The sequence below is a fragment of the Neofelis nebulosa genome, chromosome 2, assembly GCF_028018385.1.
Source record: "Neofelis nebulosa isolate mNeoNeb1 chromosome 2, mNeoNeb1.pri, whole genome shotgun sequence".
NCBI classification, from domain to species: domain Eukaryota; kingdom Metazoa; phylum Chordata; class Mammalia; order Carnivora; family Felidae; genus Neofelis; species Neofelis nebulosa.
The window spans coordinates 187,024,837-187,039,368 of record NC_080783.1 but is presented as its reverse complement, the minus strand read 5'-3'; the positions used below and the strand labels follow the sequence as shown (position 1 = coordinate 187,039,368).

General features: G+C 55.4%; 3 protein-coding genes across 8 annotated transcripts; 2 read left to right on the top strand and 1 right to left on the bottom strand.

Annotated features, from left to right (window-relative positions):
• Positions 1 to 372: 372 nt before the first annotated feature.
• On the top strand, positions 373 to 5,375 carry PLK3 (polo like kinase 3). The gene is made up of 15 exons (XM_058717647.1): positions 373 to 717; positions 908 to 1,015; positions 1,105 to 1,221; positions 1,362 to 1,491; positions 1,573 to 1,660; positions 2,478 to 2,573; positions 2,665 to 2,863; positions 2,974 to 3,097; positions 3,281 to 3,372; positions 3,613 to 3,706; positions 3,847 to 3,930; positions 4,024 to 4,186; positions 4,327 to 4,456; positions 4,627 to 4,740; positions 4,851 to 5,375. Exons 1-15 carry the CDS (start codon positions 508 to 510, stop codon positions 5,040 to 5,042), a joined length of 1,941 nt encoding a protein of 646 aa, XP_058573630.1. The 5' UTR covers positions 373 to 507; the 3' UTR covers positions 5,043 to 5,375.
• Positions 5,376 to 5,388: 13 nt separating this feature from the next.
• DYNLT4 (dynein light chain Tctex-type 4) lies at positions 5,389 to 6,982 on the bottom strand. 2 transcript variants are annotated; one of them, XM_058717653.1, is made up of 3 exons: positions 6,537 to 6,982; positions 6,161 to 6,216; positions 5,389 to 6,059 (listed from the first exon to the last, which is right to left on the bottom strand). In XM_058717653.1, exon 3 carries the CDS (start codon positions 6,046 to 6,048, stop codon positions 5,389 to 5,391), a length of 660 nt encoding a protein of 219 aa, XP_058573636.1. In that variant the 5' UTR covers positions 6,049 to 6,059; positions 6,161 to 6,216; positions 6,537 to 6,982. The 2 variants fall into 2 exon arrangements, with proteins under 2 accessions (XP_058573636.1, XP_058573637.1); XM_058717654.1 differs by having other exon boundaries at positions 6,161 to 6,232; positions 6,537 to 6,981.
• A 30-nt stretch (positions 6,983 to 7,012) lies between these two features.
• Positions 7,013 to 13,035, top strand: BTBD19 (BTB domain containing 19). Of its 5 annotated transcripts, none has more exons than XM_058717650.1 (8): positions 7,013 to 8,325; positions 9,609 to 9,822; positions 9,908 to 9,961; positions 11,116 to 11,175; positions 11,277 to 11,345; positions 11,423 to 11,549; positions 11,680 to 11,805; positions 11,945 to 13,035. In XM_058717650.1, exons 1-8 carry the CDS (start codon positions 8,240 to 8,242, stop codon positions 12,073 to 12,075), a joined length of 867 nt encoding a protein of 288 aa, XP_058573633.1. In that variant the 5' UTR covers positions 7,013 to 8,239; the 3' UTR covers positions 12,076 to 13,035. The 5 variants fall into 5 exon arrangements, with proteins under 5 accessions (XP_058573633.1, XP_058573632.1, XP_058573635.1 ...); XM_058717649.1 differs by having other exon boundaries at positions 11,423 to 11,554; XM_058717651.1 differs by lacking the exon at positions 7,013 to 8,325 and adding an exon at positions 9,280 to 9,395 and having other exon boundaries at positions 11,423 to 11,554.
• The last annotated feature ends 1,497 nt before the right edge of the window (positions 13,036 to 14,532 follow it).

Below are 14,532 nucleotides of genomic sequence, written 5' to 3'. Positions count from 1 at the left end.
GCCGCCCCTGCCTCTCCCTTCCCGCCAGGATTGCTTGTCCATCTAGTTGCCTGGCGGAGACTCCGGATACCCAGCCCCCTTCGGACTTCAGCATAAGCCCCGAAGGATGGGGAAAGAAAGAGACCTCCATTAAAGGGACTCTCGGTCACCAGGGCGTGGGGCTAGGGGTACGGAGAAACGGCTGCTCCCTACACGCTTGGTGCCTACCAGCAGAGTTGCCTCTTTAAGGCTTGGGTAGGAGGCTGGGTCTGAACTTGCATTGGGTGGGAGGACGAGCTTCTTGGTGACGTAAGACCTGAGGAGGGGCGTGCCTTCTGAGTGACTCGTCGCCTGGAAGGGGGCGGGCTCTTAATGACGAAACTCCGGGGAGGAGACAGGCGTTCATTGATAAAAACGCCGGGCTCCCTCGGGCGCGAGCGCAGCGTAACAAATCCAGGCAGTGCCACGCGCGGCCCGGGCCTGGCGGAACAGAAACAAGCTGGGCCCGCGCTGCGACGCACCGCCTGCATGGAGCCCGCCGCCGGCTTCCTATCCCCGCGTCCCTTCCCGCGTGCTGCCGCCCCGCCCGCGCCCCCTGCCGGGCCCGGGCCGCCTGAGAATGCCTCGCCGGGACCTGATCTGGAGATGCTGGACGGACCACCGGCGCCGGACTCAGGGCGCCTCATCACCGACCCGCGCAGCGGCCGCACCTACTTCAAAGGCCGCCTGTTGGGCAAGGTGAACTGGTGGGGTGGAGTGCTAGCGAGGGGCGGGGGGGTCTTGCCGACCTTCTGGACGGCTCCTGCTGGGGCGGGGGCGCTTGTCCTCAGCGCGGGGACGCGGGGACGCTTGTCCTCAGTGCGGGGACGGTCTGCGGGCCAGACTTGGCTATCCTGGAGCGCTCTGCCTGATGCCCCCTTCCCAACAGGGGGGCTTTGCCCGCTGCTACGAGGCCACTGACACGGAGACCGGCAACGCCTACGCTGTCAAAGTCATCTCACAGAGCCGCATCACCAAGCCGCATCAACGCGAGAAGGTGGGCCCCAGGCCCAGCGGATCAGGGGTGGGGTGGGGACAGTAATGAGGGAGCCCTTGAAGGATGACCACCCCGCGCCCCCATTGCAGATCCTAAACGAGATTGAGCTGCACCGCGGCCTGCAGCACCGCCACATCGTGCGTTTTTCACACCACTTTGAGGATGCTGACAACATATACATTTTCCTGGAGCTCTGCAGCCGAAAGGTGAGTGATGACAATGGGAGTGGGAGAGAGAAAGGGGCCTTGAGACCCAAAGCTGGAGCCCTGTCTCTTCCTTCCGCGAGCACAGATGGAGGGAGGGTCAAAGAGGGCGGGCCGGGGGCTGAAGCAGTGGCTCTCTGCAGTCCCTGGCCCACATCTGGAAGGCCCGGCACACCCTGTTGGAGCCAGAGGTGCGCTACTACCTGCGCCAGATCCTTTCCGGACTCAAGTACTTGCACCAGCGGGGCATCCTGCATCGAGACCTCAAGCTGGGTGAGAATCCTGGGCCAGCAGGATTGGGGTTTGAGGACGCAGAGAGAAAGGAGTCTGACACACCTCTTTCCCCCTGTTCAGGAAATTTTTTTATCACTGAGAACATGGAACTGAAGATGGGGGACTTTGGGCTGGCAACCCGGTTGGAACCCCCGGAACATAGGAAGAAGTGAGTGTTTGAGGAGAGGGGTGGCCACAGTCTGTGTGATACAGATGATGTGCGTGACAGACAGTGAGTTTGTATGTGGGAGGCATGATGACTGACTGATGTGTGTGTGTGATAGATGGGGAGGGATGACGGTTGTTTGTGTGTGGGGGAAGGTGGAGGTGGCAGCCACGACTGGTGGAAAGGCTGAGGGTCCTGTTGGTGTTTGAATCCCTGAGACAGACGGGGATGTAAGGATTCTTGGAGATGTTTGATCCTGTGTGTGGCTGGGGGAAGGTGACATAAGCAATGTGTGTGTGAGACAGACGGAGTGTGGGAATAGCAGGACATGACATCCTGTGTAAGAAGACCCTGCTGTGGCCATGATGACTAGGTGTGAGTGACAACAGATAGCATGTGTGACAGAGGAGTGTTTTGGGGCAATATGACAGCTGGTGTTGGTGTGTGTGTGGCACAGACCATAGGAGGTGACAGCCTGTGTGGGTGTCTGACAGACGGGAGTGGGAGAAGGAGGAAAGGATCAGTGATGGACTCTGCTGGCCTTGGAGGAGGGAGCTGGGTTTGGGGGTCAGGGCCTTCCCCCCCCCCCCCACGCCGCCCCCCATCATCCTGCAGAGCAGCTGAGCAGCTGGGCCAGGCGGGTGGGCGGGGACTCAGCTGCCATCTCTAGCATCCATTGTCCCAGGACAAGCAGGAGTTCTCTGGCCTTTGGTGACAGGCAGCTGCTTTGTCTGGACTCACAGTGGGGGCAGGGATGAGGGTGGGGGGTGGCTAGCCAGGCTGGGTCTGAACCTTCTCCTCTCTTCCTACTCCTTTTCAGAACCATCTGTGGCACCCCCAATTATGTGGCTCCAGAAGTGCTGCAAAGACAGGGCCATGGCCCCGAGGCAGACGTGTGGTCCCTGGGCTGTGTCATGTGAGTCCCAGGGTCGTCTACACACTGGTGGGTGCACGCATGGGGTGTACCTTCCACTTTACTCCTGACCCCCCTTATCTCTACCTCACAGGTACACACTGCTGTGTGGGAGTCCCCCCTTTGAGACAGTTGACTTGAAGGAGACCTATCGCTGCATCAAACAGGTTCACTACACACTGCCTGCCAGCCTCTCACTGCCTGCCCGGCAGCTCCTGTCTGCCATCCTTCGAGCCTCGCCCCAAGACCGCCCCTCAATTGACCAGATCCTGCGCCATGACTTCTTTACCAAGGTCTGTGGCTCCCCGAAGTCAAGTCTGCATATTCCCAGGGGATTCAATGGGGGGTAGGTGACAGGGCCCCTAGGACCTCCCTTCTCTGCTCACATGACTTCCCTCCTCAGGGCTACACCCCCGACCGGCTCCCTGTCAGCAGCTGTGTGACAGTCCCAGACCTGATACCCCTTAACCCAGCTAGGATTCTGTTTGTCAAAGTTACCAAGAGCCTCTTTGGCAGGAAGAAGAAGAGTGAGTCTGCGATGTCAGTGGGTTTGAGGGTATAAAGTGCAGGGGGGCTTGTTACATATATTGTGGGGGCATGAGTGTGAGTGCCTTTGAACCCCTGGAGAGAGCATGTGCCCATTTGTATCATCCCTACAGGAAGCCTGCGGGGTGGGCAGGATACTGAGGGCTATATCTTCCCCCACCCAGGTAAGAACCATCCTGAGGAGCGGGACGAGGTCTCCTGTTTGGTGAATGGCCTCACTCGGACGTCCATTGGCCATCAAGATGCCAGGCCTGAGGTGAGGTACTCACGTGGGTAGTGTTTCCTGACTCACTCTCACCCTAGCAGCTGCAGGAAGCCTGGGATAAAAGAAGCTAGTGAAGCATCTAGCCTCTTGGTAGCCTAATTGGCTGTGTGTCATTAGCCAGGCAGGGCTGACCTGGGGTGCCCTGGCTGCCAGGGCAAGGCTGGGCCATGGACTCTCAAGGATTTGGATTTTGAGGACTATCTCACTTCCTTCTCCTACCCAACCATCCAGGCTCCAGCAGCTTCTGGTCCAGCACCCCTCAGCTTGGTAGAGACGGCACCTGAGGACAGCTCACCCCGTGGGACACTGGCAAGCAGTGGAGATGGTGAGGAGCCAGGAGGATGAGAAGTGTTAGAAGTTTCTGGGGCTGAGACCAGGGAACAGAGGGAAGGAGTCAGAGGTCAGTGGTCATGGCTTGTGTCCTGGGGAACTAATGCCTAATTCTCAGTGCCCTGTTTCCTTTAGGGTTTGAAGAAGGTCTGACTGTGGCCACAGTGGTGGAGTCAGCCCTCTGTGCTCTGAGAAACTGCCTGGCCTTCATGCCCCCAGGTGAGATTGGGGTATGGTATGGGTGAATGGTGGTGGGAGTTCTTTGGCTGCCATGTTGGGAACAGATCCTCACTCCTTCCTCTTCCATGACAGCGGAACAGAACCCAGCTCCCCTTGCACAGCCAGAGCCTCTGGTATGGGTCAGCAAGTGGGTTGACTACTCCAACAAATTTGGCTTTGGGTATCAACTGTCCAGCCGCCGTGTGGCTGTGCTTTTCAACAATGGCACACATATGGCCCTTTCAGCCAACAGAAAGTAAGTGCTGTTATGGAGTGTCTTGTATCCAGGCCATTGTGCCCAGCAGCTGTGTGCTTCTGCACTTGGGTGTCCTGGGGTCTCTCGGGGAGGGGCATCAGTGCGGGGTTCTCTCTGACCTCTTGTCTCCTCTCCTCCAGGACTGTGCACTACAACCCTACCAGCACAAAACACTTCTCTTTCTCTGTGGGTGCTGTGCCTCGGGCCCTGCAGCCTCAGCTTGGTGTCCTACGATATTTTGCCTCCTACATGGAGCAGCGTCTCATGAAGGTATGTGGACTGGAGTGGGACACGTTGAGGACTAACACAACCTGATCCCTTCCTAATCCCCTTGGCAGGAGTGGCTGGGGGGCTAAGAGCTAGAGGCTGGACCTCTAAGGGAGACATTAATGGGGAGGGGCCTGACTAGTATCAGACAAATAACCTGCTCCTACTCCCAGGGTGGTGATCTGCCCAGTGTGGAAGAGGTGGAGATGCCTGTCCCCCCACTCTTGCTGCAGTGGGTCAAGACTGATCAGGCCCTACTCATGCTGTTTAGTGATGGTACTGTCCAGGTAAGAACCCCTCCTGGAGTTGGGGGCAAGGTCTAGGAGGCCCACCATGCTGGGGAAAGAAACTGGACCTGGGGCCTAGGCCCTGATCAGTGTTACCCTTCTGTGCATAGGTGAACTTCTATGGCGACCACACCAAACTGATCCTCAGTGGCTGGGAGCCCCTGCTTGTGACTTTTGTGGCCCGCAATCGCAGTGCTTGCACTTACCTCGCTTCCCACCTTCGGCAGCTGGGCTGTTCTCCGGACCTGCGGCAGCGGCTCCGCTATGCTCTGCGTCTGCTCCGGGACCGCTGCCCAGCCTAGGCCCCAACCTGCAGAGCAGGCCTTGACCTAAAGCCTCAGGGCTGAGGCCTGTGCCTGTAAGGCTCTGGCCTTTGCCTTTGTGGGCCTCCCTGTCCCTTTGGTGCCTCACTGGGGGTTGTGGGCCGAATCCCCCAGGGAATCAGGGACCAGCTTTACTGCGGTTGGAGTCTGTCTCGGCAGCCTCCTACCCCTTCTCCAAGAAAAGCCTGAGCCTTAGTCCCCAGCTAGGGGACGTTATTTATGGACCACTTTTATTTATTGACAGACATTTATTTATTGGGATTGAGCCCCAGGGAGGGCCTCCTCCTGGGATAATAAACCGTTTTTGCATAACTTGGAGGCCTCTTCACTCGTAGTAGAGCCCATGGACCACGGCCACGGCGAAGAGCGAGGCGTTGGTGAAGGCGGCGGAGGCCAGACCATCGCATTCGGTGTCCCAGAGCGCGCGGCTGACCACGTGCACGCCCTGGCCGGCGCGCGGCCCCAGCACCACGCTGCACACTAGCTTGTAGCGCGGGGGACTGATCTCACGCAGGCGCACGCGTACCAACTCGCACAGCTCCTGAGCCAGAGGCCCGGCCTCCATCCCCGAGTAGCACGCGTTGTGCAGCCTCGCCGCCAGCGCTGCCTCCAGGGCGCACTGTAAGCGCGAGGCTTCCCAGCGCTCCCCTGGCGCTGGCTCTGTGCGGTAGGAGGGTGCCACCTGACGCACAGGCGCTAGGGGCAACCCAGAGAAGCTAATCCTTGAGCCCAAAAGAGGAACTGGGCCCAGAGATGGTCGCCGACCCCCAGGACCCACGCCTGGTCCGGCCAGCGAGTTGCGGCGTGAGAAGGACGAGGATGGGCCCAGCACAGAGCCACGGCGGGAGGCCGGGCCCAGACTTGCTAGTCGGGCCTCTTCAATACTGGGCAGGTGGCCTGGAGGCCTCACCGGTGATAGTTTCAGCCCGGGGTCTTTGGTAGTATCCTCCTCCTGGCGTCCTGGGGGCACAGACCTGCCAGCCATGGACCTGCCGGCTGGAAGACCCACACATAGACGGGGGCCTAAACTGGCCGTCTGTACCACATCCAGTCTTTCACTCCGTGATAAGGGTTTTTACCCCCTAACCCCTTCTTACCTGTGTTTTTGGGACAGGTGAATCAAATTGTCCCCAGCTGCGTGGATTCCTAGGTGCTTAGAGGATTAAGGGCTGTTAGGGACATAAGCGATGCTGCTCAGACTATCATCTTGGGGTTGCCCCTGTCCCCTTGAGCTCCACTTTCCCCTGGGCACTATGGAGGTTAGCTAAGTGAGCTCTAAATAAATATACCTCCTTTTCTCTCTTCCACCTGACTTCTCCAGCAGAAGGGAGATGAACCTCCCCTTTGTTTTCCTCAGCCTAGATAGTGGTGCCTCAAACCCCTAACCAGAGGGAGACACAGACAGACCAACTCCTTCAACCCCACAGATCTTTCTAGCCCTGTGTCTAGAATCCAGACACCTTCGACCCCTACCTGCTTCTAGGGTGGCTGGCACAAAGATCTCTCCTACAATTGGTTCAGGCTGGATGGAGGCAGGTGACTCAGGAAGCTCCTTCCACCCTCTCCAGTTGGCCTCTGGCCCTACCTCCAGAATTAGTTCTGGGATGAATGCCCTCTTCTCCCGAAACTCCCACAGGAAACTGAGTCAGCTGCAGCCTTTGGCCTCCAAACTCTCTCCTAGCTCCACAGCCCTTCCTCACCCAGCTGGCCTGACTGGCAGGCGGGAAGGTAATGGCCCCTTGTGTTGTGGAGTTGCCCTGGGTTACTGGGAAGGCACTCCTGTTTTTTGGTTTCCTCCTTCCAGTCCTGGCTCTGGCTTAACTTGGAAGTGTTACTACACAGTACATGCTGTGTGCGGGGTGCCTGAGTCATCAGGCAAGAGGAGATAACAGGGGCCTAGAACCCCTGTACTGAGGGGGCAGATGTAGAGAGGGGCTCTGGTCAGAAAGGTATTCCCCTACACCAGGGCTCTTGAGCCACTGTCCATTTCTCCCCTTCTGAAGGCTGGCTCTGAAGCTGTGAGCAAGTTGCAGAGGCCTGGTATATGGGGAGACCTTGAGGCTGTAGGGGTGGCTGTTCAGGAATCAGGATCTTCCCCCACAGGAAGAAGAACGTCATGGCTCTATCCTCTCCCCATTAGCCTCAACAAGGACAAACATTTCCGCTCTCTGTGCAGAGCTGGGGTGGAGTTTGGATGACTTCCTCAGCTCAGGGCTGTGTGCAGGGGGAGGGGAGACCCATTAGCCCTGCTGGTGGGAGCCTGATGCAACAGTGGTGACTAGACTTGGCAGTGAACCAGAGTCCAGCCTCCTGACCCCTGCTGACCCAAGTGCTCTGGAGCTTGTCTCCAGCTGGCCACACCTCTGCTGTGCCCTAGTGCCTAGAGTGCCAACCCCCTAACTGTGGTTGCATTTTAGGGATGCCAGAGGCCATGACGCCTCTGTCAGAGCTGACACCTCCTCACCTGACCTCCTTCTGGGAGGGACAGGACTGCCCCCCTCCCAGACAAGCCAGTCTGGGCCCTGAAAGCTCTATGAGGGTGAGGAATTTCCCTATTGAGGGGGGTTTCCCAGGCCTGGCTAACCTGATCCCGACCCTGTGCACATGTGAGGGAAGGAGTAGGAGGGTCAGGGAGTTTGAACTCTGAATCCAAGGCAGGCAGGGGCCTGGGTGCTAAGACCCTCTACTAACTTCCGGCCCCTCTGAGGGCTGAAGTTTTCCCTGGGCCTGTGGAAGATGGGTGGGGCCTCTCAAGCTGAGCTCCAGTTTCCGTGGAAACCCACAGGCTTCCCACCCACTGCTGCCTGGGCAGGCTCCCAGCTGGGGCCTCATGCTCTGCCAGCCTCTCTTCCCCAGTCCAGTCTGCTCCACCCTCAGCCTGTCTTGGCCCCTTCCCTGACTCTCCATCCCCAAGCCCAGCCTCTGGCCTCTTCTATTAGGCTCTAATGCCTTCTTAAGGAACCTGGGCCTCTCCTGCCCCATCCCTAAACTTCAGCTTCTCAGCAAACAGGCTTCCCAAACTCCTGTCCCTCCCTCTCAGGCCTTTCTAGCCTCCTTACGAGCTCCCAGGCCTAGCCAGGCCTCCTGCTCCTGCCCACCTATCACCTCCCACAGACCAACAGACAACAGGTCTCCTAGGCTATTCTGTCCTCTTGCTCCCCTGCCCCACCCCACCCATGGAGACCCCAGGACTGCTTGTGCACGGGGAGGCTGCACCCTTTTCCACAGCACTCCGAAGCCTTCTCAACAATCCCCAATACAGGTGAGGGGGTGGGCCCTGTCTGTGGGATTTCCTTAGCTGGCTCTGCTGGGTCCCATGACTCTGAGGAAGCCTTGGGTACAGAAGAGGTGGAGATGACCCTCCTCCCTGGTGAACTCAGTCTGGGGAAGTCAAGTGTGGAGAATGGCTACAGGTTACATCATTCAGTGTCCATGATGTCTTGAGAGCCAGAAGTGGGGGCGGGGGGAGAAGAGGGGGAGGCAGTGGGGGCTGGAGCCTGGAGCAACTGGTATGACTTTGGGCAAAGGCCTTCTTTTGTGGATTTGGGTTCCTGGCAGAGAGGAGCCCTTTGCCCCCTGGATCTTGAGAGATGGGATGTGACTTGAGTCCCTCCCTGGGAGGCAGAGGAGCAGATGACCCTGTTCTGGGAACTGGGGATTCACAAGAGGAACAAAACTCAAGGGATTGAACCAGAGTTTCCGGCAGGAAGCAGTTCAAGGGTGCTGCCTAGGGCTCACTGCACAGGATGCTAGTGGTGTCTGAAACCAGGGATAGAATATGGGGGCAGGGCTGGTCAGGAGAATTAGAATGTAGCTTTCTGTCCCCACTGCCTCCCTAAGGGTTGAGGACTCCCATGACCCTACTGCTTTGGGGATTACAGTCTGGTCTGAGTAGTGGGAACCCCTGGCCTTGGACCTGGGACTAGGAGGCTCCAGAAGCCCAAGCTTCATTTCCTGCCTCCTACCCTCTATGCTGTTGGGAGGCCCAGAGGCTGGGGCCGGAAGTGGTTGTGAAGATGGAAAATGTGGTCTGGTCTCATGATGGTGCGTCGCTGCCATGTCTATCTGCAGCCAGTGCACTCTGCACCCCCGTTCCCCCACCCCCTCCTGCCTGGAGGAGGCTGAAAAAAGCTGAGTTTGCAGTCTATGGAGGAGGAGCCAAGAAGAGCTTCCCTTACCTCAAGAGTCAGGCTGGGGAGAAGAGGGGTATGTAAGATCAATCTTGCATCAGCCTTGGTGTCCCCTCCGTGATCAAGCATAGCCACCTCCTCTAAGACCTGAGGGTTTGGGATTACTATCCCATTTCATGGATGAGAAACCTGAAATTCAAAGGTATAAGTCACTTGCCTGAGGCACCATGGGATGAAGCTAGGACTAGAATCCAGGCCTGTGTGTATACTCCAGACCATTGGCTGGAAGGACTAAGCCCTGTCCCTTATATGACAGATAAGGAAATGAAAGCTCAGAGTGGGCAAAGGCAAAGCCTAGAGTTATATCCAAGACTCTGGCCTCTTCTTCCCTGGCTCTCTCCTTCCCTTCCCACAGTGATGTTTGCTTTGTGGTCGGTCAAGAACGGCAGGAGGTGTTTGCCCACCGGTGCTTGTTGGCCTGTAGATGCAACTTCTTCCAACGACTTCTGGGTCCGAAGCTGGGCTCTGGCATGCCTAGCCCCGTGGTGCTAAGCACTGTGCCAGCTGAGGCCTTCCTGGCAGTGCTGGAGTTCCTGTACACCAACAGCGTCAGGCTGCACCGCCACTCTGTGAGCCTGTTGGACAAGGGTGTGGCTGAGAGAGGGAGGGGGAGGGGCAGGAGACACTCCCTTCCACATCCCTTCTACTTTGCAGGTGCTGGAGGTGCTGACTGCGGCTATAGAATATGGACTGGAGGAACTGCGAGAGGTAGGTTTATGTGGCAGGCCCTTGTCTCACTTCTCTTGCTTCTTATGGGCTCAGATCACACCCGACCTCACACACACTCTGGCCTGGAGAGGAACGTGTTCCAACACAGAAGTATGGATAGCTCTCTGTGTAAATAGGCATTATGTGTGCCTATGTGCAATGGATATGTACATGCCCTGTGTGTGCTGTGGGGGCATATGGCGGGGGTTATGGCTGGTGCCATAGATGCCAGGATAAATCAGCCTTGATCCTTGTTCTTCAAAGAGAGATAGACACATGAAAACTCTTAACCCAGGGGCATAAGAAGTGTGATAAATGAGGGTATATGGTGCTGAGATTCTACAGAGGGTCTCTCTAGTCTTGCCATAGGGGAGAAAGGAAGACTTCTTGGGAGGGGAAACATTTGTGTTAGATCAAGTAGAATAGGTAGAGGTTTGCTCAGAGGGGGAGTGGAAAAGGTGGCATTCTAGTCACAGAGGCACAAAAGGAGCTAGTGAGCCATTTAGTGTGGCTGGACTAAGTGTGAGAGGAGAGAGACAGATGAGATTGGAGACAGTGCCGGGGGCTAAATCATACTGGACCTTAAAAAATTTGGACTTTTTTTTTACTCAGAGGGCATGGAAATTCATTGGAAGTTTCAGGTAAGGGAGTAAGGATTTGGAGCTAAGAGAATAAGTGATTGGGAGAGATGGGAAGGGCTTCACAGTCCAATGGGGATGAGAGGCAGTGGCAGCCCATGACTTTAAGAGAAGAGGAACTGGCATGACCCAGTGCTTTTCTGGATGTGAGAGTGAGAAGGAGAGGTCATGGGTGAAATTCAAGTTTCTGGTTAAAACAAAAAGGTCTTTGAGTCAGGAGTGACACAAGATAAGTGTCCTCAGAGAAGGAGAGTGGATTTTCACGTGGCTTTCATCTAGTTTCATTTGTGGGGAATGTGCTAGAAGGTAGACTGCTGGACCCAAAGTAGGCTGCTAGTGTCCAGTCCCTTCAGGCTTGTCAAATCTCAGACCCTGGTGATTTCTTGCCTCTCTTGGTCTGGGAAGTCACCTTGGGCATGTGGCTGCTTAGGAGCCTGGGTGGCTCACTGCTTCCGAGGATGGGGTCTTGGAGGGGGAGACACTTTGGCACAACCCGCTTTTCGTTTCTGTTCCCAGCTGTGCCTGGAGTTTGTGGTGAAGGTGCTGGATGTGGAACTGGTTTGTGAGGCCTTGCAGGTGGGTGTTCTAGACAGGCTTGCAGTTAGTCCTCAGTGTGGAGGACTGGACTACAATGGTCTCTCCAGCCTCCAACCTGATGGCCTTCATCCTGTTCCTAGGTTGCTGTAACCTTTGGCCTGGGACGGCTGCAGGAGCGTTGCCTAGCCTTCATAGAGGCCCACAGCCAGGTATCGCTCCCCATCTTCATAGTCTCAATCCCTCAGACCTCATTCTGCTCCTCCCTGACCCATTCGTGGACCCACAGGAGGCGCTCCGGACCCGCGGGTTCCTGGAGCTGTCGGCGCCAGCGTTGCTGTCCCTGTTGCGCAGCGACAAGCTCCGCGTGGACGAGGCTGAGCTCGTTCTGGCGGCCAGGAGCTGGGCACGCGTGGGTGCGGTGAGCGGGGGTACTAAAGGGACCCTGGGTTGGCGTGGGGAAGGAGGCTTGGGGCGCAGGAACACGGCAAGCCGGAGGCGGGGCAGGTGCTCCTGACTGTCCAGGCTTAGGGCTGGCGTTCGCAGGCTGTGCTGGAGCGGCCGGTGGCCGAGGTGGCGGCCCCGGTAGTGCGGGAGCTGAGACTGGCTTTGCTGGCCCCGGCGGAGCTGAGTGCCCTGGAAGAGCAGAACCAGCGGGAGCCGCTCATCCCGGTGCGGACGCGGGGAACCAAGCTCAGATCCGCTCAGCAACGTGGGGGAAAAGCGCGAGGGTGGGGGTGGGGGGGTTCGGCCCAGGGTCTGCCGGGTGAGGGGGTATTGCAGGACTGCCGTGACCGGCCTTCCCCTGCAGGTGGAGCAGATCGTAGAGGCGTGGAAATGCCACGCTCTGCGAAGAGGGGATGTGGCCCGGGGCGCCCCGTGCCGCCGCCGGAGGGGAACCCTGCCCCGGGAGCATCACTGCTTTCTGGACCTGCCCTTTAAGTGACCAAAGGCCGCGGTTTGCAAGGAATTCTGGGCCTGTCCCAAGCTACAACTCCCGACGTGCCTAGTGCTCGGAGCCGACTTCCGCCCCCAGCATGCCCTGCGAGCCGGGCGCTGGAAGGGCGACTGTCGCCCGGCTCTGCGCCCTGTGGGTGGGGCTGTGGGGGTGGGGAGTGGGTGTGGGCTTGGGCGGGGCCCAAAGGCGATTTCCCTTACACTTTACCCTGACTCTACCCTGGCCCTCTGGCCGCGCAGGCCTGCCGCGTTTACTTTTATAATCCCCACGTTTTTCGGCTCAGCTCCTTCTTTAATTCCAGAGCTACCTCCTAGAGAGCACTCTCTAAATGCCCCACAGACACCTCAGACTCAATCCAAAATTGGGCTGCCTCATCTTTCCCCAGTTCTGCCCCCATCGTGTTTCTCATCTCTGTGAGTGTCTAAGCCAGAAACCTGCATCTCAGCTTTGCCTTGTTCTTCATCCTCACATCTGCCTCCCGTGACTTCTGCCTTCTAAGACACTGAAGGGTAGTAAAATGTGCCAATCCAAAATACGCCTCTTTGAGCTAAGGATTATTTTAAGCTGATTATTTTGAGAAAAAGTGGAAGCTCTGGAAATAGAATAGAAGTTACCCTTTTGTAAGGAAAATTTATAATTAAAAAGGGGATCTCCATTAGTAAGGGCGTCTCCTCTGTACCAGGAAAAGAAGGATGATCAACTCACAAGATTTTAGTGGAGAAGGCACCCACTGAAATCTGCTTAACAAGCCTTACCTTATGTACTGTGTTTTTCTTGGTAGCATTCTCCTAACTGTCCTCCCTACACTTTTCTTTCATCCTTAACTGAAGATGGTCTTTCATCAGGTATTTTAGACCACCTCAGGGAGTTACTCATTTTTCCCTGGGTATCTCCCATGTACACAAGAGGTATACATATTAATAAACTTGTTTTTCTCTTGTTAATCTGTCTTATTACAAGGGTCTCAGCCAAGACTTCATAGAGTAGAAGGAAAATTATTTTTTCTCCCCTATGAGATCTTTCCAGTTGGTTCAGTTCTCTTCACTTTAGTTCATTCAGTACCATGTTAAGAATTAATGCAACAGGCTCTTGCTAGTCTTTCTGCCTCCACACCAGCTATGCCCCTCTTCGTGCCATTTCCTACACTGCAGCCAGACTTAAGATTATCAGCCGTACTACCCTTATTAAGCCCCCAACATCCCCATTGCTCAGACAAAATACACTCTATTTCACTTTCAGGACACTCCGAATTACTAGTGGTTCCAAATGTTAGCAACTCTTCTCTCAACTACCTTTGCATAAAGTCACTGGTTCTGAAGGCAGTAGTCCTCTGGCTGCACATTCTCTTGGTTACTGATGACTCCCCATGCTACAGATGCAGTTTTGAAGTGATGGTGGGGTCTGGAGCCGATGGCCAAGAAAGAATGGTTGAGTGCAAAAAGGTGATTTTAAAGCATGGGGACAGGACCAGTGGGCAGGAAGAGCTGTATGTGTGTGTGTGTGTGTGTGGGTGTTGTGAGGAGTGACTGATTATATACTTAGGGGTTGGGGTAAGTAAAGGCCAGGGGAAGTTTCCAGAAGGACTTTCATATGCTAATCATATGCTAAAGAAGACTCAGGGGCACCTGGATGGCTCAGTTGGTTGAGCTTCCCACTTGGGCTCAGGTCACGATCTCATGGTCAGTGAGTTCGAGCCGCGCATCGGGCTCTGTGCTGACAGCTCAGAGCCTGGAGCCTGCTTTGGATTCTGTATCTCCCTCTCTCTCTCACCCTCTCCCGTTCATGCTCTGTCTCTCTCTGTCTCAAAAATAAATAAACATTAAAAAAATTAAAAAAAAAAGAAGACACACAGGGTCCTGGAGGCCTTGCTCTTGTCAAGCTAAGATTGTTTTTTTCCCTCTAGCAAAGCATTAACATTAAGACAGTAGGGAGTTCCTGGAGGAATGTTAGAGTTGACTTGCCTCAAGAATTTGTCAAAGGGCTGCAGGTTATGAGGAAATTTAATTTTATCTACATTTCCTTCTGCCTTTGTTTCTCACATCACTACCTTTTTCATTCATTACACCCTTTGTCTTCCTGAGGATCTGAATCTCCCTAGACAAAGATCCCTGGGATTGGAGTGGTGCCTTATTCATTTCTTGTTTCTCGTCTCTGTCACATAATCAGTGCTCTGCAAATGTTCACTGATGACGTTATTTCCTTATTTAAATGCTATTTTATTCCATAAAGAGTTTAAAAGAGCTATAAAACAAGATACTATCAATCTAAAATGAGGGACAGTTGATTAGTAGAAAATAAGGTTAAACTTCTGTCTCAGGGATTTTATACAAAAATATGTTGCATATGAATTGAAGGAAGTTATTTGGCATTACTTCTCAAGACCGAAAATGTGGTTACTCATAGTACCACTTCATAACAGCATTGTTTGGATAATGAAAATT

Bases quoted from the DNA above. Each gene is read 5' to 3' on its own strand.
- PLK3 (XM_058717647.1), top strand. From the start codon at position 508: ATGGAGCCCGCCGCCGGCTTCCTATCCCCGCGTCCCTTCCCGCGTGCT. The intron at 1,661-2,477 runs GTGAGTGTTTGA...ACTCCTTTTCAG, and splicing joins CCCCCGGAACATAGGAAGAA to AACCATCTGTGGCACCCCCA. The intron at 2,574-2,664 runs GTGAGTCCCAGG...TCTACCTCACAG, and splicing joins TGGTCCCTGGGCTGTGTCAT to GTACACACTGCTGTGTGGGA.
- DYNLT4 (XM_058717653.1), bottom strand. From the start codon at position 6,048: ATGGCTGGCAGGTCTGTGCCCCCAGGACGCCAGGAGGAGGATACTACC.
- BTBD19 (XM_058717648.1), top strand. From the start codon at position 8,240: ATGGAGACCCCAGGACTGCTTGTGCACGGGGAGGCTGCACCCTTTTCC. The intron at 9,823-9,907 runs GTGAGCCTGTTG...TCTACTTTGCAG, and splicing joins TCAGGCTGCACCGCCACTCT to GTGCTGGAGGTGCTGACTGC. The intron at 11,806-11,944 runs GTGCGGACGCGG...CTTCCCCTGCAG, and splicing joins AGCGGGAGCCGCTCATCCCG to GTGGAGCAGATCGTAGAGGC.